Source organism: Trachurus japonicus, chromosome 12 (genome assembly GCF_045865225.1).
Source record: "Trachurus japonicus isolate A0001 chromosome 12, Traja_1.0".
NCBI lineage: Eukaryota > Metazoa > Chordata > Actinopteri > Carangiformes > Carangidae > Trachurus > Trachurus japonicus.
Window position 1 is genome coordinate 9,879,690 of NC_140918.1, and position 24,184 is coordinate 9,903,873.

General features: G+C 42.1%; 1 protein-coding gene across 2 annotated transcripts in view; it reads left to right on the forward strand.

Annotated features, from left to right (window-relative positions):
* Positions 1-7,912: 7,912 nt before the first annotated feature.
* The window catches only part of lamc3 (laminin, gamma 3), a 121,925-nt gene continuing 105,653 nt past the window's right edge, over positions 7,913-24,184 (forward strand). The window contains exons 1-2 of one of the 2 annotated variants that reach the window (XM_085793065.1): positions 7,913-8,500; positions 16,426-16,730. In XM_085793065.1, the coding sequence (XP_085649191.1) occupies positions 8,113-8,500; positions 16,426-16,730 (693 nt within the window). In that variant the 5' untranslated portion in view covers positions 7,913-8,112. Of the gene's footprint in view, positions 8,501-16,425; positions 16,731-24,184 lie in introns of those variants that run through there. The other variant, XM_085793066.1, reaches the window with a different exon arrangement.

Here is a 24,184-nt window from a genome sequence, read left to right on the forward strand (position 1 = left end):
TAAAGTGAATACAGTTCACATTCCCACCCATGATGTCAATCTACGTATTTTGAGTTGTGGTGAAAAATAAATCAAATCGGTCAAATCATTACCATTTCCAAGCAGGGTATGAGAGCACAATGTGTAGAGGGGTCATTAAATGATGGAACAGAAACTAAACTTCCAGTTCTTCCTAAGAAAACAGTTTAGTGGTAATGAGGAGGGCGAAGAAATAAAGCATACAGAAAATGAGCTTTGGGACGATGCATTAAAAGTTGTTTGTCTCCCTTTTTCTGCTTCAAAACCTGTTTGGCCCCACATTCAGTCACACAAATGGGAGGATAGAACATTGGTTCCACTTACAAACCAACTCAAGCACAAAGCAGCTATGTCCAATAATGGGAGGTGCAAATTAAAAGTGCAAATTGCAGTGTAAAAATCTCAGAGTCAAATTTAAATGTAAAACTTGAAGCCAGGGTACGTGGAGCATTCTAATGAAGCCATTGAAGGGGATTAATATGCTGGGTAATTGCTGGATCTCTTTTTTTTCTCTCTCTAAAGCCCTTTTTTAATCAACAGACCACTAATTACTAAACCTAGTGGATGTTATGAATAAAAAGCTGTTGGTTTCAAGAAGATGGGTGGACAGCGAGATAAGCGAATATGGTTCTCCTGGCTATCAATTCTGACAATGTGTGCTTTTGATATTACAATGACAGAGGGAATCACTGGAGGATGCAAGAGCAATGGGCGAGGCCGCAAATTCTTGGCCTCTGACAACAGCTCAGACACAATAAATATCTACAATCCCTTCTTTGTTTCAGGGCCTCTATCCAGGTCCAGGTCCCCCTAAATCTCCAAGAAGATGTCTCCCCTAATGGCACCCCTGTGCAGGAGTGTCATATTACCACGTTCACAGGCCTCATGAACCTTTGAAACACTTTTTTTTTTTTTGGAGAACAGTCTGTAAATCGATCTGTTTATTCTGCTCAGTGTTCCCTGTGCTGGAATGGCAAATTCATTTCATATCAGCCTTGGAAGCCGACAAATCACCCTGGAAGGAAGACACAGTGTGGACTAACACTATATAGAGCAGAAAAGTGCGATGAGTTATACTGGGCAGCTTTGGGAGGCCTCTGCATGATTTGACTTAACATTTGGATGGCCACAGACTGTCCCTGATAAATCATTAAGTGTAAAAAAAAAAAAAGTGCAGTTATAGAGCTCATTAAATGCACTCAGCTGTAGACATGTTGTATTTTGGGACAGTAAGGACAATGTTAGGTATTATGTCATTGTACTTAGAATAAATTATAATTGTGGCTATAATAACCTGTGAGTCATGCTTTCTAACTTCCTTGTGCTAGTTTTTTTTCCAGCTTTATCTTATGGTTTGCATTGTAAAGTTCTTCTTTAGCCTCCCTCACCTTTCTGTTATCCATAAAGTAATCAGCTAACCCCCATCTTCTACTGTATTACTACTTTGAAGTGGCAGAAGCAAAATATTGTTCATTAGAAACTAAGCAATTCAGTTATTTACCGGTTTTTCCACTTTTATCAATCGATTTCCTTAGTACTGAAGGTGTCTTAAAGTGCAATATCCACTCACACCTAGTACTGTATACATCACTTTGTTTACAAGTTTTATTCATTGTTACAACTACAGTATAAGGTTCATTCACTTTTTCAAGGCTAAGTGGTCCCATCATCCGCTAAACACACGGAACACATTACTGTTTATAATGGCGGCGCTTTGTTTGGTGCTGATTTTGTCCTCAGTTCATTAGTGCGTTCAGTCAGCCGCTGATACGAGGTGTCGCGCGCCGCTCAGTGCGAGAGTCGCCTTTATGAGCTCTCTTTATAAGGTTAACAGCACAGCAGGCAAGAGTTTATGGCAGTAATCATGAAAGTTTCTATGCCTTATGTGGGGTTTTAATAAGCTTTTAACAAGCAAGTCATGCATTGTCCTGACCTTAGAGTCACCTGTGGTTTCTTACACCGGTAATGTGAGCACCGCTGCAAATAGCCTACAGACTTATTTGGTTATTGATTATGGAGCTTCAGATCCATTTAAAGATTTTTTTAAATGATGTTTAGTCTACGTATGCTGCATTTTCTGCAGCACTTAAAGGGGAACTATGCAAGTCCGGTCGCTTTTCCGCTGTTTCGCTAACCCTCCTCCTGGCCATGTGCATTTGTTTACAACAAAGGGCGCATGACGTCTGTCCGACTACCCATTTCTCCAACCATACATTTCTTTATTTTTGCATCCAGTAGTCCGACCTCCCACTTCTCCGACTTAAGTAGCCCTAACCCTTAACCTTACCCTAAACCTAACCTTAACACTGTAGAATGGGTAGTCGGAGAAATGAGCCGTCGGACTTTTGGGCAGTCGGACTGACGTATGCTCCCCTACAACAAAGCCAGCGAGAAAGCAATTCATGGAGTGGTGGATAGTCTAAAGCTGTTTAATTTAGGTAGAAATGTAGCATAGTTGAGCTAAAAATCTTTAACACCTATTTTGCAAACAAGAAAACAAGGCAGTACTTTTACTGACTGCCAACAGCTAGCTTATCCTTAGCTCTCCTGCATGCAGCCAACAACAGCAGCTTTCCTTCCTCACAGCATCCACAGAACAGAGAACATGTAAATATACCTTCAGAGCTAAAGGGAGTCAAAACTCTCAGACTATTGACCACCAGAGCTGTTCTATCTGTAATTGTAGGTTAATGCAGGTTACAGTCTACTGTATACTACACACTCTGTAAGTTTTGTCTGCCTTTGGCCCAGTAAACTGTTGTACTCTTCCTCTGTCACGGGAGTCTGCTTGGATCCAACTAAAATTTCCTCAACCACTGTGTCTTTTTCCGGTTTGTGCTAAAATGGCTATGTGATTTTGTTTTTTTTTCTCTCTCCCCCACTTTTCCTCACTGAAATCACCACAGAGCTTTTTAGAAGCACCACTCCGTAAGCTGATCCAAGTGCGGCTCATCCCTGCACGCCCAGAGGATCATCACCATCCTCACCAGTCGAATCCAAAACAGCAAATAACACAAGTCACTTCTAAGACTAAAACATTCACACTGCACTTTGCATTTCCTTAAACAGCAGTGACAGCAATGTTATCTGTTATAATGGTCCAATTTTAGCATTTTTTTTCACCAGCCTGCCCACACTTGTTTACTTAGCTTGCAGCTGGTCTCCTCTCACATTCACATCATATCGGGGGAAGCAGAAGCATGGACTTTTCATTGTGACAGCTTGAAAGCGTTCCTGTGTTTCGCTCATTTGAACACCCACATCAGAAATCATTTTTTATGTATGAGTTTTGTGTATGAAATCAAATCTAAATGAACTAGACATCTTTTGATTATTTGGCTGAGAGTGAACACGACAGATGATTGTGATTTGGCTTTGACTGCCAACATTTTTTGATTCCCTGTACTCCTGGTAACAGACATCCATTATTTTTCATGCCAAACGACGTTATTCTCAAAAGTAATGTCCATTCACCCATTTGTTACAGCTTTCCTTATTAACTTCACTTATGTGATTATGTGCTCCGCTAATATGGCATATTGAAGTTTGTGGCTTAATGAGAGTCTTCTCAGTAGATTCAGTAGACTACAACCAAGGCCATTACGGTTTTTGCCATGTCTGTGGTAATTATTTTTTGAGGAGAGAAGTAATGACATTAGCTCGTGTTGACTACGGTATATTCACCTCACGTTTACAAAAAGCTAGTAGTCACGTCCGGATAATGTGTTTTAATGTTGGTTACGTTTGGAGAAAAGATGCTGAATATCCACAGAGTGATGGATTATGTTTCTGGCCATGTGAAACATTCATGTCACTAAACTTATAATAAACATATAGGCAAGAATGAAAAATGTGAAAGCCTGTATTTCATGACAAACATAGGGAAGGGATCTGAGTTTTGTGTGCAGCAATGTTATGACCAAAACATCACACAGCATAAACAGGGTTCTTATACATAAATGTAATATGATTTTGTCAGGCTAGAGGAGGACTTTCATAAAGGAGCGTGTGATGGCAGGGAATTTTTTGTGACGACGCGGCGGTTGTGCAGCGCTCATTAGTTTGTCAGGTAACGCGTTCCCTGTGGGGATGTGGCAGCCGCCTCCTGCATTGCTAAGTGAAGCGCTGACAGCTGTGACATCAAATCACTGTTTGAAAGCGTAACTCATCGCTACGACATTGTGTCATCATAAAAAGGAGGCCATACCTGCTAGTCTTGGTGCAACAAGCCTCACAATGTGACAGCCAGCTGCACCAATCTGCAGCATGAAAGAGGTGGGTGGCAGGTGGGGGCTAAAGGATCTGCGGCATTGAGAGGTAGCGGGTTGGGGGGGTGGAGGACAAGAATGAGAGGTAAGATGCACAGGGAATAGGAGTGGAGGATGTGGGAGGGCAGCGTTGAGTTTGAAGTATTACATGGAACAGGGGAATGAAGACATGAGAGGAGAGGAAAAACAAAGGAGAGAGGGGGGGAAATGGCTCTGAGAGAAACAGAAGGGGTTAAAGCGGAGAAAACAGATGGATGAGGGAAAAAAATCTGTCTGAAGTTTGAACAGGCAGATTTCTGTAATCTCATCTAAAACAAACGCTATTTGAAATGAATATTTGAAATATCTATCTGTATTCATTCACATTCAGCCACAAAACGCCGGGACCGGCAGCGTATCATGACAATCTTCAACACTTTGTCCGATCACAGGCTTCGGCAGGAATTCAAAAGGAGCTGGCTGTGATCTGGTAAACACGGATCAATGCCAGATCTCACCCGAACCATCCAGATGGCCGCTGGTGCATTTTGATTCCTTAAATGCTCCAAAAACAGAGATTTATCAATTTGCACCGTGACACTTGTGGCGTCTACCTATTTGGTGCTGAAAAAGGAAAATGTCAAGGGAATGTGTTTTTTCTTTTTTAAAGCGAAATTAGTACAAACTCCTAGGTGATACAACTGCGACACCGATTCAGAAAAAAGGTGCAAATACAAGATGTACTCCTCTGCTGTTATGTCCTACAGCTTGTTCTTGACATGTGACTTTCAAAGAGAACAAGTTTTCATATGAAGTCAGCACAGTGATTTTGACAAGCTGAGACTCCAGCTCGGAGTGTGCGGTCTAGCTTCTCTAGCTGCTGCGTTACTGGAAAGCGTGTGGTTGGCTTGTCTGAACGGTTACAAAACAGCAGGGGGTGCCAGGCGATACCCTTGGGTGCTTTGCCTTGCCACCCCCCAATTTCTGCACGTTCACTGCTGAGCTCATTCAGTCAAGTCAAATAATGGCCACCGTTTTGAAGTCAAGAATAGGACTTCTTGTGTTGACAGAACTTTTTTTTTTAAAGACTTTGATTCACCAGCTTGTCATGTCAAGTCAAACACATTATTCTCTCCAGATGAATTTGAAGTATCATCCTGATAGAGAGACAAGACAGACACACTCATCTGCAGCTACCCTCAGGATTTTTTCCCCCCTTGAGTATAAAAGCATTTTCCCACATCTTCCAGTTCGTTGAAAATGTTTCTAAGGCTCGGTACATCATGCAGTGCTGTGTATTTGAATATTGTTCAAACATGCTGTTGCCCCAGTGCAACAGTTGTGAGTGTGTGTATGTGTGTGAGAGAGAGTTGCAGCAGAAGGTGTATTTCAGAGCTCACATACCAAACAAGGCATACAGGTGGTGAAATAACAAACCTGCTTGATGAATAAAAGTCTGTTTACAGAAGCATTAGATTCTTCATCATAATGGCTGATCCACATCCAGCCAAAGAGATTTGAAGCCAGGCCTGCTCTCATCCAAAGCCAGCAGAGGATTTCACTGCAAATTGATGTGGTCCCTTTTACAATGTCCCAGCCTGAGCACTGATAGAGCCCCAATAAATCAAGGCAATCACAAGGAGATGTTGGAAAGGCTTTGCAGTAAATCCCGCTGGGATCATAAATGTACAGCATCTAAATGTGTCTGTCCACACTACCTGTCCCTCTGTGTTTCACAGCCTTGTCCCTTTTTTTGTTGTTGTTGTTGTTTTTGTTGTCCTTTTTCGTTTCTTCGTTTCCTCCGTGATTTTGAACACCCACATGTCAACATTGATCCTATTCCATTTCGGATGTGTGCTTTCATTTTAAATGTTCACTAGCTTCCTGGATGAGTCTGCCAAACTTCTAATGGAAACCAGAAACAGCAAAGTCATTCATAGTAAAGGGATTAGAGTGCACAGTATTACACATCATTGGTTCTGGCTCTCCACAACCATTTGTTGCACTTGTCACTTGTGGGACTTATTCCACTTTGACACTGTGGTTGGTGCAGTGCACAGATTTATAGAGGAAGCATACTCAAGTAGCCACCTTGCAAAAATTCACGACTGAGAATCTATTTTTTTTTTTTTAAACTTATACATATCTTGACTATTTTTTCACAATTGAGCCAACATTTGCTACAGTTACATTCTGAATGTAATCTTACATCTTACAGATTCATGAAAGCGGATAAGGAAAACTGTTGACCTTGGTGACCAGCAACTGATTGGTTGGACAGACCAAGATGCTGAGATGTGCACAGACAATGCAGCCATACTTTGCAAAGGGTTCTCACCGATGCTGCAAAAGGTAAATGCTGCGGCTTTCAATTGTGCTCAAGAATGCATCACCCTACACAAAGGACATGCAGTGGCCTTCAGACTCAGCTTCTGAAGCCTATGTGTCAATGGTCACATGGAAGACATGCACCTCATATAATTTCTATTGGTAGAATACACATTGGACGTCCTTCATCACCTGATATGAACTCAAGTCTGGTTTATGAGTGTCATGCTTAAAGCAGAAGTAAGCGGAATGTTTGTGTTAAGTCTTAAATAGTTATATCTTCCGACAGCAATCACTTATATAGAGTGTTTGGTCTGAAACACGGGTCTGTCAGTCACTCTGCTCTGCTGTAAGCCGAGGAGAAAACTTTCCTTGTATCCTACAACCTTTATCCAATGAGGAGAGAGAACAGCATAAAGGGGCGGTCCTCTCATGTGCATGTGGTGACGTAGGGACGAGGGCGGGGACTGCTAACTCCATCGGCTGACAGGAAGTTAGCCAAAACGACCGGATCGCTTACTTCTGCTTTAATTATCAGAAAACCAGTTTAGATAAGTGATACTTCAGTCAAAAGCAGAAAATTAGTCATGTGAAGATGCAGTTTTAGCAGAAAAAGTCTGTGGTTGCTGAAGTGTTAAGTTTATATTAGCAGGTACGATGACTTACAGTTACTTGTCATGGAGGTGCCACCTTCAATTCATTGCTGGACGGGCTACAAAGGACCCCGAGCAGTCAGCAAGAATTACAGCGACAGAGAGTTTTTGTGAAAAGCTGAAAAAGCAGTGCGCTTCTTTCACTCGTCTATTTTTATAAATAAATTGTTCCTTTAGATCACAGAGCTCCCCTGAGCGACACCCCCTCATGGAGATGACCTACGCCTGATGAAATATTCCAGACAGTTTTAGCACCTCTAGCCTTCACTGTGAATCACCGCAGTCAGCATTTACCAGGATGTCCTGCTGTGGGGGCCGACTGCCAAGTACATTTAACACCATATCGATGATATTGTGTGTATTCCTATATAAGCGACGAATGCAGGTGTTTTGCTACCCTCCACCTGGATGCCTAAAGGTGTAGTAATGTCAGTGCTGTGTTGTTAACGGACATGTTTTTCCTGTCAAATGAGATTGTTTCACCCGAGTCTGCTCCACATCTGGAGTTAATGGTGGTGTGTGGTGCTTCTCCTGACCAGCAGATGGAGAAGTTTTATGGACTTTTTTGGGATCCTCCAGCACCCCCACACCCACACCCACCCCAGTCCCTCCCCCTGTCTGCCTCATGTTGCCCCTGATGAAAGGAGTTCCTGCACAAACTTCATTCCACTCCACATAGGGAGAACACATGTTGGAGACTTAGCACAGACAGAGCAGAGAGAGAGAGAAAAGGGAAACAAAGCACTAGATAGAGTTTTCTCTCTTGTTGGATTACTTATCTCAAGTCAGGGTCTTCATGTGTTCACATCTCTGTGTCAAAGTATATGAATGTGAGAGTATAGATGTGATTGTAACTTCTTACAGACATGGATACATCCTCTGCTGTGACATCCCTTCTCCTGGCCTTCCTTCTTTCGTTTCATCTGCACTGCCACCTTCTTGTTCGGGCCGCAATGGACTCCTGCTACGACGAGGAGGGCGCCCTGAGCCGGTGCATGCCCAGGTTTGAAAACGTCGCCTTCAATCGCACCGTGGAGGTGTCAAACGTGTGCGGCTCCCCACCTGAGGACTACTGCATGCAGACCGGCTCGACGCGCTCGTGCCACTACTGTGACGCACAGGACCCAGAGCTGAGCCACAACGCCAGCCAGCTGACAGACTTCAACAGGAACGAGGAACCCACATGGTGGCAGAGCCAGTCCATGTACTATGGTATCCAGCACCCCAATTCTGTCAATCTCACCCTCCACCTGGGTAAGAGCACACATCCTTAATTCATCCACCTGAATTCTTCAGTTTGATCTCAGTTGTGCTCTCTCTATTCTGATAATGTTACATAGTATAATGCGCTGTTGCTTTTTAACCTGCACAATAGCTTTTTATGTGCACTGCATCCGCTGTGTCCAGGAATAGACTATGAGGGTCATTTTTGTGGAATTTAAATGTCATCAGTTTTTCCACTTTTATGTTTGTTTGAGTGTTTTGTTTCGTGTGCTGCAAGGCCATTGATAGGGAAACAACCTGTAATGCAAAACAGATGTCCGGCTCTGAGCTGTCTTCATAAAAAAAAACCTTTGGCCCAGACATGGCTTATGTGTGAGTGCATAACCACAAGGGTATGTCTGAGAATTTGGTTGGATTTAAAGGGGATGAGGAGGGCACACAGTTGTATCTAACATGCCCAGATAGCAAGCAAGTGATGGCCCACGTTTACTTTCATCCAGCCCACATACTGCCATGGAGCATTGGAGAGGAACCCATCCAAATCCTGCTGCCACAACACAGTCACAACCTCCAGCTGCTGAGGCTTTTTTAAGGTGATGATTTGACGGCCATGACATACAGCCATTATTAAAAAAAACCTGTCTGCAGCATGACTAATGCTAAACCATGGCCCCAAATCAACATTTGTTTAACGTCTATGTCACTAAGATACCAATCCAGCAAACATACAGCAGTACAGCTGATTGTAAATGACAGAGAGGCTGCTTAGTATTTGCTGATAAATCCCAGGTAATAAGCTGCTGCCAACCTGCAGAAACAGCCTCAAGTTTGACAGCAATGAGTCATTGATAAGGAAACGTGGTCCAACTGAAGTTAGTCGGATATTTACATAAAATGCAGTTGGAATTTAGAAGATATTTACTTTATATTAACAACCTCCAGCCAGAGTTTTTTTTTTTTTTTTGCACAGCCATGCAGGTATTTGGTCAGCAGATCTACTGTCACTAGAAGTTATGCTCTTTTCCCCTTCACCTGGATGAAAGTTTTCTCAGAACTTTTGGAGAGAAATCCCTTGTGGTCAAACACCTTCAGTTTGTACAGTTACTGTCAAAGTCAATTGCAGTCAAAAAAAAAAAGAAAAAACTTTAAAAATAGATCTGTGTTTTCTAAAAGAACAATGAGATAGCACTTGAAAAGCTTTATGCAGGTGAAACATTTATATCGCCTGTCCAGTGTTAAGGATGAAGACGAAGGTCGAGGCGCTTATTATCACACAAGATCATTTTTGGAGATAGAGGTCAGTAAGATGAATAAAATGAGAAAACTACCACCAGGAACGTAACTTCACTTGATTTGTGCTTCGAATTGAACATCAGCCTCCACAGTTCAAAGCAATAGCCATGCACCACGTTCACTACACTGCATTATTTCAATGCTAGTAAGACAATTTTAAGGATTTCCTCCTTCACACACACTCTTCTCCCTTGAGAAAATGCATTAGCCTCACTTTTTTGTGCACTGCGTACATATTTGCATTTGAAGACATTCCTCATTTTACAAAATTTTATGAGATCAGCTTGAGCCATTAGCATCATTATCCCATTACCATGCTGTGGGAAACGGCTGGAATAAGTAACAGAGCACATTTTTCACTTTAACTGAATTAAATTGTGGCGATTAATGTTACAAAGAATTAATACAAGTCTTTCTATGAAATTACCTTTTCCACTTTCATTTATTTGCTGAGCTGTGTTTGGGTGGGAATGTGCTGCTGGTGTGTGTATGTGTGTGTCGGCAACAGTGGTTTTCTTATCGACAAGGGGCCCCCTACAAAACTATCGCTCTGGGCCTCCTTTATTATTGGACTACATTTAATTAATATTTTTAATAAAGTGAATTTATTCTCAGTTTGAAGAGGCTGAAAACAGCAGTTCCCTTGCTGTTTACTCTCTTGTCTTTCCTTTTATACACACTCCTCTTCTCTGGCTCTGCAAACGACAAATAGCATAATGTCTAAATACTGAATATAGAACTGAATCAAGACAAGTCGGCGGCGACTTTCCTGTATTGTGCCAGAGGCAGATTGCAACCAAAACAGCACACCCACAACAAATGAACCTACACAGTCAACAATTACTGCTCTGTTTAATCTTAGAAAGGATATAATACATTTCAAGAAATGCTCTTATTGGTTTTCATGACAAGAATGAAATAAGATGATCATATTGAATGATAAATTGACTGTTCAGAAAATGAATATGAACCCAGTGATTGAGAAGTATGGTATGTAAATCGACTCCAAAGGAGTTGACACTTACTAGAGTTTAGGTAATCCATCACGGCGAACATTATTAACGCCTTCATTTTCTCAAAGTTGTGTGACTATGCGGTAGGCTAATGTAATTGAAAGTTGGTTGATAGCTATAGATAAATTGCTGAAGTGGTTATTTTCACGTGGTGGTGGAAAACCCCTTCAACTCATGCTTTAAATACAGGAAGTACGGTATAGGCTAGATAAAAATGAGTTCACTCCAGTGATAAAAAAGAAAAAAAGATTGCCAATAGCTTTTACCAGAATTAAGTTGAGTTTCATGCAAGTAGCCTAGTTAAAAGGATAGTTCAACATCTTGGCAAATTCACCTATTACCTTTAATTATCGGTGCATGTTGTTTTGAGATCCCTAAGCAGCTCAGCGAACACAATGGAGGTGAACGGTAGGCTACAGGTCCTCTGTCCCTCATCAGACTTATCAAATAGGCTACACAATCCAACAACTCCAAAACACTCTCATGGACAAGTTGTGACCTGCACATTCACCATGCTATGAAATAATAATGTATCATTGCGAGACTGAGTTGTTTTCGAGGCAAATGCAGCCGGAACTACATTCCAGATTCCAGAGACGGCTGCTGGGTGGAGTGATTTCAAAAGTAGGCCTACAAGTAGTTCCGAGTATTTGCTTCATGTGTTGCTAATGTTACATAATTATATGATTATTTCATAGTGTGGCAAATGTGCAGGTCACAACTTCTCCACAAGGGGGTTTTGGAGTTGTTGGATAATTGTGTGTAGCCTATTTGATGAGTTTTGAGGGACAGAGGACCTGTAGCTACCGTTCACCTCCAGTGTGTTCGCTGAGCAGCTCGAGTCTCTTCCTCGCGGATCTCAAAACAACATGCACTGATAATTAAAGGTAGGCCTAATGAACCGACTGCCATGATGACTGACTACATGGATTATGGCAAATAGGCGAATTTGCCAAAAATGTTGAACTATGCCTTTAAAAGGGATTTTAAGTGATTTTACCTGTACTGCGGTAACTCTTTTGGCCACAAGTGGGCGGTGAAAACAAGCGCCAATGCTCCCAACGCAGCACTCGACATAGCGACGTAAAAAAGTTAAAATAGCTAACTTAGTAGCACGCAGTTCGTTAGCTTAACCTCACACACGCAGCAGACACCGGAGAAAAAACACTGTGGAGGAAAGTTTCCGGCCTTCTTTGCAAATGTAAGTCGACATTTTCCTCCTCGTTGTTGTGTGTTTGCTTCGTTATCCCCCTGAGGGAGCGACCCAGCTGTTAGCCGCTAACTGCTAACTGCTAACTGCTAACTGCTGTGTGGATGCTGAGGGTAGAGATGTCAACAGTGAGTTTTTGAGGATTGCTTAGATTAGATTAGAAGCTCGACTGTGCAATAACACTCAACAGAGCAGAGGGGAAACTTTAGAGTGAGGTTGTAATTCTCGGTGGGCTTGTACTTTTATCCACTGTTGTTATGAAAAATATTGATTATGGCAACTTGAATTGTGGTTAGAATCACCTTCTGCATCCTCCTTGGAGAAAAAAACAGCACTAAAAATTAAATTGATGGTAATTTTCAGTTTTATTAATCAACTTGAGACAAAGTGCAGCAGACAGAATCAAACAGCATTTGGGGGTAAATATCAAATTAAGAGCTTAAAAACAAGTCTCCAGGTAGCTACATACCTGAACATAGCTTTTCCAAGTGCTTGACATTAGTCTTGATAGAGAGTTTGCCTTGGTTCCTCTGAGGGTTGAGGGTGTCTCAGTGTCCTCTACCTGATCATATATCCCCAGACTGACTCTAGGGTGATGAGACAATCTGCTGCAGGGCTGCCAGTCCTTCTTGTCACTTGTTTTAGGACCCTGACTGTGTTTTTGGGGGCCTGTTGGCTGTTGCTGCCCCACTGCAGAATCAATGAGGGGGCCGATCAGATGCCTCCCCCATCTGATACAAGAGCTACCATTACGTACCTTGAGTCTATGCGTAGTATCGAGTGTGTGTCTGTTTTAACTTCCAAAGGATCAGGCGAGGGAGGGAGGCAGTCCCTTTTCAAAACCTGAAATTTTCTTGACAGGTCAGATCTCCTCCTCCGATAGTGGGTGCATCCCCCCCACCCCCCTTCAAAAAGCTTGGCTTCAAAGGAACAAGAGGCAGGGACAACATGATGACAGAAGTTGAAAATGTCAGCGCTTCTTTGACCACAGATGAACCGTCACATCACGTGCTATATGAAAGCAGGAAGTGCCTGTGTTAAATGTACAATATTGATTTCCAATAGCGAGCAGATGTTTGGCTGTGTTTTGAAGCTTAGTTGTTTATAATCTCCGGCTATAGTTGTTGTTTTCGGAGAGAAAGGTGCTGCTGCTTGCTGCAGAGGCACTGCTTGCTGCAGAGGTATGTCTTGTGTGTGTTGTCTGGACGGTTTGTTATTCTTCCAACAAACTGAACTCCCACAAGCCTGTCTCGCTCAGACTAAATTGACCTTTGCTCCCTTTCTGCTCTGCTCCCAAACACGTGTTTGTCTTTACCCCGTGCCGTCGGATTATTCTACCTGGGCTGAGTGATTTCTTTTTTAAAAAGAAGCATGATAAATGTTTTCATAACACATCATTTCATGCAACAGAATATCCTCCAGTGCTGTCATATGTGTGTGTGTGTGTCTTCCTTCCTTATGGGCCATATGAAAGCTCTTCGATCCATCTGGGCTCCTGGTGGGGGGTGCCTTTCCACAGTCCCTGCTTTCTTTTGCCTCTCCAAACAAAACAACCTCTCTCTAAAGGGAATACAGGCAAATGCTGGGATGATAAACACAGCAGTAGGATGGAGGGACGCATATTGCAGCCAGGTCAGAATGGGTCCGTGGAAGAGTAGAAAGAGGAGGGGGGGAGCCGGCCTGCTTCAAGGGGAGTAAACAAAACATAATGAGGAAGAAGGGAGAGGGGGGTGAGTAAGAAAAAAAAGTAGAAAATGCTGGGTGGTGTGCTGGTGAGGAATTGGGGTCAGGTTTTTCCCACAAAGACTTGGTAAAGAAACACACACACATGGATGTCTACAGCTGGTTCTCATTCAGCGCCGTCAAAGAAAAGCAACATCCTGTCTCCGATGTAAAACAATGATAAAAGTCTGCCACAGTTGGCATGACGCTCTCTCTCACAGCCGGATTATCGGTTTGCATATGAGACGGAGACGCTGTTCTCTCTCTGTGAGGAGAGCAAGAATTCATTTTTTTAAACTTGCAAGATTAGAGGAGATAAATCCACTCATCTGTGTGTTTGCCCATCACAAATATCCCAGCTTGAAGTAAACAGACTGTAAATATTGAGTCTGAAGCACAAGTGGTGAGTTTAGTCTGAGGAGCGCGTCTACGTCTGGTCGGACCAGAGCAGCTGTGTTACGGTGACACGGAGAACGCAGAGCGGGTCAGGCGCTGGTCTAGTGCACCTCCCTGAAGTGCTCTATGTCCAAACAACCCCCCATTTTTTTTATTACTGCGTCTGTCTGTGCACGATGTGAAGAGCTTCGCTTTGATTTGTGATGTCACAAAATTCCGCCTCAGCCCTGTAAAGTCGCACACGGCTGTTTTTTTTTTTTTTTTACTGGGTTTCCAAACTTGCCTTTAATTTTCAGAGCTCAAAGAGAAGCCACTGCTTCAAACTGAGATATCCAAGCTGCGAACATGAACGTGTGAATTCTCTCTTTTAGGTTTTTTTTTTCCCCCCTCTTTCTACTCGTGTGTTACTTAGCTTTGTTAAAAATCCAGGTTGAAACCCCCCTTCTGTTATGCTTATATTAAACCACTGTATGCTCTCATGAAAGAGAAAGAAACACGAATCATTAAACATTCTGCATAAAAACATACAAATATCCTCTGCAATTAGTCTGCAGCTCGTCACGGGGGATATCTAACAAATGTTTCATCTTCTGCTTCTTTTATGTTTTTTGCCTCAGTCTCAGCAGGGCTGAGCTCACCTCACGCAGGGAGTAAATGAAAGCTAAATGATCTTAGGGCTCCTAAAGGAAGGATACCATTAGAGTTTGCTGTAGAGAGATGAGAGACAATGAGGCCTGTTTCTGACTTGGCAGAAAAAAAGCAACAGATGTCATTATGGCAGCACCAGAGGATGGCATCCCTCTATGAATGTGCAGAGTGGCAGAGACATGGTATCTAATGATGTAGAAAAAAAAAAATCCCCACGAGCGTTGCATTGAAGAAGGCTGCTAAAGAGAGTTTCTACATGTTACCTCTGATATTTGCTTCTCAACACGACTTCAGTTCGTCTCAGCTCAGTTAATCCCCCTCTTTTTCAAGCTGGCGCTCTCTGAATGTGTGCAGTGCACGCCGGCACGCGTGTGCTCGGGAAGTGGAACTCTGCAAGTGTCTCTGATACGACTCCAGGATTACTGTTTGTGGTGTCCACAGTGAGCAAACAACGGGAGGAAATGACACCACTCAATCATCAAGCGGCATCGATTCTCTATTTGCCTTGAGATTAGGGAAGATGTCGACTTTCTTACAAAACCAAATAAGGATGCTTCAGTTTCCCCCCACACAGGAGGAATCGTGTTGAAAAATGACACCATCAAGAGTATACAGTTCCCTAACGTGGTTTATTCTCAGTTAATTTAACATTTACCCAGGCAATCCTGAAATTGATGCATAAATCTTAACTGCAACAGCGAAAATATAATGTGAACAAATTATGATTTCCATTATCAGATTGGGGGCGGATGTGTTGTTAATTTATGTATTTTGATGTAAATAAATTCATCTAAATAGTTTCTCACATACAGTATATGTGCACGAGTTTGAAAAGTAATGTCAAGGAGAGAAAGGTTCGACCTGGATGACTCGTGCCGCTGCTTATTATGCATCTTCAGAAAGTATTTTACAGACATTTCCTCTGTTACAGTGCAACACCAATTACACTGCAACTTAGTCTGATCTGCTAAATCCCCACCGCACCCCCCCCAACACCGACCCAAATGGAAATCCGGGTACATCTCCTCATTTGCTCCATATCCTGCAGATGCACAGATTGTGCTCTGAATCCCATTTTCCTTTTTCACAGATTGAAGTCAAATCACTGTTTTAGGGGAGAGGGGGAGAGAGGGAGGGAGGGAGGGAGGGGGTACAAATCTATGAAAAGTCTTTCTTGCCATCTCTTCCTCTCCGTTCTTCGCCGTGCCCCCGAACGGCACTAAAGCCTCACCTCAGGTTGCTTTCTTATCGCGTCTCGACTGTTGCATCAGGCCGCGTTTTTACAGGCTCTGTTCCCTTTTGTGAGTTAATATAAGAAACAAGACTTATTTGACTCTTTCCCTTTGACCTATGCTTCACTTCTGAGGTTCATTATGATCTGGATAATGAGAAAATAATCCTGGGTATTCTTCTGCTCCTGCAGGAATGACATTCATTTACCCTGCATAGAGACTCAGGAAATTAAGCCTATCCCCCATTGTTTTCCTTCCGTCTATAATGCAATTATGTCAGTTTTTTTTTCCTAGGCTCCTGGGCCCTCAACTATCACCCCACAGTATTTGTCTCTTACATAAGCAGCCCCCATCTAACTGTTGACTACAATGGATGCCGTCCCTGACAGTAATTCTTTTCACTGATTCCATTCAGAGCTAATCATGTCTTGTTCTCCACAGGGAAGGCCTTTGAGATAACCTACGTACGACTCAAGTTCTACACCAGCCGGCCGGAGAGCTTCGCCATCTACAAGCGCACCGAGGAGAGCGGGCCCTGGCTGCCGTACCAATACTACAGCGCGTCTTGCAGGAAGACCTATGGGAAGGACGCTAAAGGCTACATCCGCCCAGGAGATGACGAGAGGACCGCTTCGTGCACGGACGAGTTCAGCGACATCTCCCCCCTCAGTGGAGGAAACGTGGCCTTCTCCACCCTGGAGGGACGGCCCAGCGCCTACAACTTTGACCAAAGCGTGGTCTTGCAGGTGAGGCTACATTTTGTTGCGTATTATTATTTACGCATATGTATTTTTTAAATTGATTTTATTTACTTTCCTCTTCACATTTTGGTCGATGTGGCACTTTTATTTGAGTTGCTTTTCTGCAGAAAGCATCTTGACTAACTAAAAAGCATAAAAACACTCCATTAACACAGAGTTGAACTGTGGCAAATTAAAAAATGAGTCGTTTAAAAAAACACCCTTTTTTTCTAACAGGACCAAAACACAGATCTTTATAAAGATTAAACCTGAAAAAAAACATTGAACTGTTTACTTCTTTTTAACACCTGTTGTTTGTCTTTTTCAAGCCCTTCACAATAATCCATAACGGGTGATAGATCTCGCTCGTGTTGACCTTTTACTATATTTTCCCATCAATTCGTGGAAAAGGATTCTGTCTTAGTTTGATGGTGTGAAAAACTTTTCTTCAAAAACCACTGATTATATATCTCTAGACACAACACACACATAGCACATAGTTGTAGCTGCGCTTTGTAACTGAAGTCTATATCTCCATGTAAAGCTCCCGGTCAGACCCCCATAGGGTTGGGTGGGGTGGGGGTGGGGGGAAGGGGGGACCCAACCCTCCACACTGCACAACATTTTCACATAAACAAACATACTGTAGCCGTACAGATGCTATGACTTTTTCAAAGCCGCTGAAGGGAGTCTAATGTTATGTTTAGCTCTGATTAACATTGATGAGGTCTTGAGAGGGCTGTGCTGAATTAATGGCAGCCTCTTGGGGGGAGGAGGGGGGGGTGAGTATGGGAGGGGTGGGCACAATAAACCGTGGCTAAAAATGGGTAAATAAAGCACTTAATGCAGCCACTCCTTCCCCTCTGACGGGGCTGTGAGCAGTGAGCACACACACATGCATCTGTCCATGCATGTTCTCTGCATCGCTGGAAAACTGGAAGAGACTTCGCTAAATATTAATGATTTCTCAGAGCGTCTTAACTGTTGAGACTGTGTGTGTGTGTACAACTCCCATATTGGGAATTTACATGCTTAATGCAGGTCTCAGTGATGCCTGCAGCAACTTGTAATGGACCAAAATACAGATGGAACCTCGTCATGACAGTTTAAGTAAGTTGGCTAATTAGGGCAGAGAACTTACAGGGACATCTATGTCATGATGCAAAATATATTAATCATAAGCAATATCTCCATGTCTGTGCATGAGACATGTGTGTACGTGGACAGAAACAGTAAATTAGGATTTTGAAAATCAGATTTCTTGTTTCTATTGACTAAGGAAATCTATTTGCAGCAGATTTTCAGCCACCGAACAAAATCTATATCAATATTCAGTCACTTGCTGATGTCTCACTTTCTTTAGTTCAAATTTGTAGAGTGTAGAGTTTAATGATTTTATTGCTGTGTGCTAATCATGCTAATTTGATTTGCCAAGTGGAGAAACTTTTGGACGGAAAAGTTATTTCTACCTGGATTAGATTTGGAAGTACTTTATTAATCCCTTGGGAGGGGAAATTAAATGTCACCTCCACACAAAGACAGCCAAAAACACGCATCAAGGGAACATATACAGACTCAGGCAGGGAGAGATAAGTGCAAAGCATCGCATCAACATCACACAAACAACCCACAGCACTCAGCAGTCAACAACAATGTTCATTTAAAAACCTCACTGGAGGAATTAAGGACCTTCTAAATCTTTCTGAGGAGCATCTTGGCATCACTAGTCGGGCACTAAAGGAGCTCTTCAGTTCGCTAAAGACGTCATACAGTTGGTGTTCCTTATTGTGCAGGATGCTCCAGGGCCCAGTGCCACCTTTTTGATTGAAATTTCTTTACTTGGATTAACAAACATGTTCTCAACAATACAAAACAAAGAAACAAAAAAACAGTCCACAACAATAAAAAAAGGACAAACCACAGTTAACATAATGACATTGGAACAATACAACCGTAAGAAGAAGGCCACAATGGCCGACACTGAGACTGAGATAACGGTATAATGATTACTTTCAATACACCAACTCAAAAAGAACATACAGCTTCAATGAAAACAGGAGCAGGTCACCATGAGGTGAGAAGACAGAGCATGTTTGAAGATACCAGAAGAGGAACTGGATCTGATATTAGCAGGAAGGTTATTCCAATCTGCTGGTGCTTTAAACATAAAGGATCTTCTACCAATGACGCCTGAAATAGAGCAGGGGGAGAAACATGCAGTAAAGGACACATAGACCCAGGAGCCCAACTACATTTTTGAAAGGAAGAAAGTTTTGCTTTTTTCTCCCACACACACCCTGCAGTGGTTGGGGGTGTATGGTGAACATGCAGATGACTGTACAGGACATTGTTTAACATTGGGAATCTCATCCTGAGTCCATCAACACTAAGTCATGAGTTAAATATTGATAAGATATCCTGTTTTGTGCCTCCAGTCATCGTGGAATTAATAATATTTAGCCAACAAAACTCTCTTTCCTTGACCTTTACTTGACTTGATTGTTGCCACGTTGCTGTCAAACAAAGCGGCAACAATACCATAAAACAAGCCGTTTATAGGGCCAAACATAAATGACCCCAGCAGGAGGAATGTGATGAACAAACCTCATTCAAAATCTAATTTATCGTCCTTTAGTGGAAGTCCTACTTAATCAGATCCACGGGATGTGGACGACATCCTGGCCTCCCACTGGTTGAGTGTTTTCACTCTGCATTTTTATTCTTTCCGCTGTCCCTTACACTCGCTGCTATTTTTATTTCCTGCCACTACAACAACACCACCACCACCACGAATCCTTACCCCTTCAGTGGACTACGTGTGTTTTCTCTCGTTATTGGAGAGGTTTACTCTGCAGTGGTCAGTTCACAGTAATGCCCCGCACCTGCTATAGGCAAAATGCTCCTATGACAGTGACGCTGTTGTCTGACCTCCCTCCTGAAACACTGTGTAGAAACAAGTCTGGAAAAGCAAGACGAGGAAGCTGTCCTCCTCCACATCATTAAATTAGAAGAGTACGGCTGTCTTTTGGAGGATAGTGTGGAAGATATGCGGTGCATCCCTGCATAACCACAACCGGCTCCAACCTATATTAAAGAAGACATCTTCCCAAATTTAATAATGTAAGAATGAGGGGAATTTTTTAGAGTAGGCTACGTGCAACGCCCGGCGTGCCCATGCATTTGCTGTTTAGCGTAAATGAATGCTCTGAACCAATTTCAGCCGATTTTTCTATAACAAACACAAACCCCAATATTTCCTCCCAGCTCTCGCTTTGTGTTTTGAAACATGTTGTGTTTCAAATCTCCGAGCAGCACACACAGTGAGAAACTGCTGAAGCCTGACTGCAGCAGAGAAATGGCTTTTTGTTCATCACGCTGGTGGATCTGAATAGTAGTTGATTCATCCCCCAAAACAAAATAGATTCATTTGTGAATAGCGGTTGTTTTTAGTAAAGCTAGGGTTTGAAATAAAATGAAATTATGAGTAAAAGTAACTTTATTTGTCAAATATTGACTTTTGTAGAAAAATAAATCAGATGTTTCTAAAATATTGTATAATTTCATTTGACTTTGAGCTACGTATGGTATCTCTGCCTGCACAAATACCTTACCCCTATCCCCCTTCCACCCCTAACACACGCATGCTTTCTTCGCCGGATGCCGTCTCCTCATAAACCCCCCGCAACACCACCACCACCACCATCTCCCTCGCTCTTCAACCACGGCACTTTAAATGGGTGACATATCTGCAACCTCCTGCCGAGCAGAAAAAGGAGACAGCCGTCCCCAAGAGTGATCCCATTTTAAACTGTGGATGGGAGGATGGAGGGAAGACAGAAGTGGTGAAGCCACATCAGCTCTCAAGCATATGCTAAGCTGCACTGAGCAGCAGGATAAAGACATTTTCTCCTCATCTCTGCTATGCGAGGTCCCCGTGCATCTGCAAGCAAGTGAAAATAGAAAATAAAATGCACTATTGGATTAGCTTTTGCGCTGCTGCGAGTTGGACACATTGTGTGGCAGGCTGCTGTCAGTAAGACGACATACAGCCGCATGAAAGAGGAATCTGCAAGCAGGACTGAATTTGGCTCCTGAGCTCCAGAGTCCAGAGATTTCTCTCCGTCTGTCTCACAAGGACAACAAAGACAGGAGGGTGAATCTAAAAAAATACATTTCTGTGGTTTAGCAATGGCCACTAAACACATACCCAATAAATAAAAACACCTCTGGAAGTTTCCACAAGTGATCGTTTCTCTCCACCCCATTATTCTCTGATTCATCCCTTTTCCTCCTGTAAAACTTTGCTTCACCTCCTGCACTGGTGGTTCTACATTTTTTTTGCATGAGAGCAGTTTTAAAGTGCTTACAAGAAAAGGTAGCTGCAGCCCCAGTTTTCTAGTTCAGAGATTATTAAACTGTCCCTTTCTGATTAATCTCTTCACACTAGCCCTTTACCACTGTGCTATTTCGGCCCCCTCAGTCTCCCTGTTATATAAATGCGGTCTCTAGCAGGCTGGGACAACAGCAAGCCAGAGTCTAGGTTTGTAGGACACAAAGGATTGAGCCTGGTCTGCAGAAATCTGGTGAAGGAGAGCATTATGTTTTGTAGTTGGAAACACATGCTCCATGCATGAACAGAGTGTTTTCTCCCTCACCATGACAGGATTATGCGGGATTAAGGAATTAAGGCACTAAGGATTATGAGAAAGAGGCATGGCAAGAAACAGGTAGCCTGAGAGTCAACAATAGCTTGATAGGAAGAAAGGGCATTGTGGTCAGGGTGGTGGAGGCTGGGCTGTATATTTAATGACCCGGGTTCAGTTTCAAGTCATAGTAGGAGAAAAACATTCTGTAATAAAACTTCTTGTCCAAAAACTTCCCCAAAACTTTAACAGGATGTTTAATCGAAGTTTATATTTAATGTTTTGCTCATTTTGTCATATTTTTTGTTTGTGCTGCTGTCATAACTCAGTGGAGGTGGCATGTGATTCCTTTCCGTCCCCAAGACTTCGATTTCATCTTATTTTTAGCCCGTGAGTGGTAGAGTCTCCTGATGTGATAATCACATTGTGTGGTGCAGTGTGTTTTATTCTAACTTCTGAGGTGTTATTACGCCTCAGGTGTAACAGGAAATTATGCAAAAACAATTGTATTAACTTTAGTCATCCTTTCAACTTTTGCTGAAGCACCGTTATCAGGCCAAATACCTGAAACATTAACAGCTGTACTTTTTTTTTTGATACTAATAACCACATGTTAGCAGCATGCTGACATGCTCCATTAACACTTAACATGTTCAACATAAACGGCAGCAAGTTGTCACTGCAGTGGTGAACCTGTCACCTGCAGATTATGGTGGCCCCTGAGGACAAACATGAATTACAGTGAAAACACAAATAATAAGGAAAGAAAAAGTGACACCTTTTCAATACAAATAAGGAAATCACAGCAAGAACTGCTACACCAGAACAACTCAACCAGAAGGGTTAGATAGATGCTTTATTGTCCCAGAGGGAAATTTTTTTCTCACATGTGACACACAGTACACGACAATATGCACACCACAAAAAACATAAAACCCACCAGACACATTATCACACACTTATGAAGAGGGGTCTGTACAACAGGTTACAGTGGGAGTTTGTTGAGTGCAGATATGGAGAAATGTTACAGAAATGTAATGTTTTATGTAATCAACCCAAATCCTTTTAGAGAGTTTTTGATGTCTCTTCAGGAGAGAATATATATGCTCAGTTCATCTAACAGTGTCTGTTTGGAAATTGTGTCCATTGTTGAATGAAGATGTGGTGACCTGTCTGGCGGCTGAAACCAACGGTCGTCTCAGCATCTTGCAGAACGGCTCTTGAGGTGACTGATGGGTCATTGTACACACTGAAGACGGTTCACACATATATCACTGAGCTCGTTGGTAATTTAAGGCTCTGTTGTTTGTTTGTCATGTTTAGAAAATGTTCTAACTCATGAGAAATAAAATTTGGTCTAAGAGTTGTTGAAATAGGATATATGGTGCTGCCAATGTGATAATGAATCCAGCTTTATTGGCCACTGTGGCCACTTTGCTTTTGTGTGATTTCCAGATGAACTAAATGAACATAAACACATGAGACACTATATTTCTGATCATAATCTCACCGTCAATTATTACACAGTAACGTTGCTGCTTATCTTAAATGAGCCCGTCACTGCCCCCTCTGGTCCCAGAGCACTTCTGGTGTAAGCAATTTCTGTTTCTGTTTTATTATTTGTCGCATTTTTGGATCTGGTTCACATTTCCCTTTACGCCTGCGGTGCTCTGACTGTTGCCTTTGTTTCAGTGTTTGTGGTAGTTTGTAATTTGGAGCACATTTCCCTTGATGTGTGTTCTCACGCTTGTCAATGTCTAGTCTTTATCAGCCAACGACTCCAAGGCTGAACTTTTGACCGGATAGTTTGATTTAACATCTTCAAAAAAAAAAAAAAAACTTCTGATGAAAATCTGATAAAAAAATTATACTCAATCCTTTACTGAATCTCACTGAGTACAAGATGTCTTTTTGCAATAGAGACCTGACTGCAGCATTCATGACAATGTGATAGACGACAGGGAGTTTGGATTAGAGTTCTCACTTGCAAACCTATCACTGTCTTTTGTTCTGGCCGCTCAGAGCGGCAGCGCTGTGCCGATAAATACCCATATGACTCAAACATTTGAACTGGTTTCAGGTTTCAGAAGACTCATCCAAAAAGTCCTCCGTCTATTTATTTAGGAGAGCTCGATTCCCAACAGTGCGTCTGCGGTCTGTTCCTCAGTCAACATATCTGTGTGATCATTCCTGCTGTTTGGTGTATGGAACCACTGCGACCAGCTGGATGGGAAAATCAATCGATTAATACATTGTTTAGTGTGTGGGGAGACGCTCGGCAGTGTTCAGACAGGAAAAAAAAAACATTAAAAAAAAAACAACTAAGTCGGTATACATATGTCAGTCAGTGCTGACTTATTGGTTCCCTGCCTGTTTCATCCATCCCTGAAGAGTAAATCTTCCTTGAGAAAAAAGATAAAATAAGATGACATAAAATACTATCATGAAGAGCTGAATAATTTATTTTCTGTATATGAATTAATTAAGAGCTCTATCAAAACTCACTGTCAGATTTCATACTATCAGATGTGAAAACGTGCTTTTGCACATAAAATAATTATGAATTGGAAAAAAAAGATTAAATTTAGAGTGAAGTAAAGTTAACACCGGTTTTACGGAAGATAGTCTTAATTATTGTGTATAATTATTAATGAATGACTGACCTCTGCTGTGGGAATTTTCTGTATGAAAGAATCTCTTTACTGATAAGTTATTATGCTGCTTTGCTTCAGTTGAATAAAAAATAATCACATCTTTATTTGTACTGCTAAATAGTTGTTTTCTCTGCACTTTAATTCAACAATTTAAGCCTTTAAC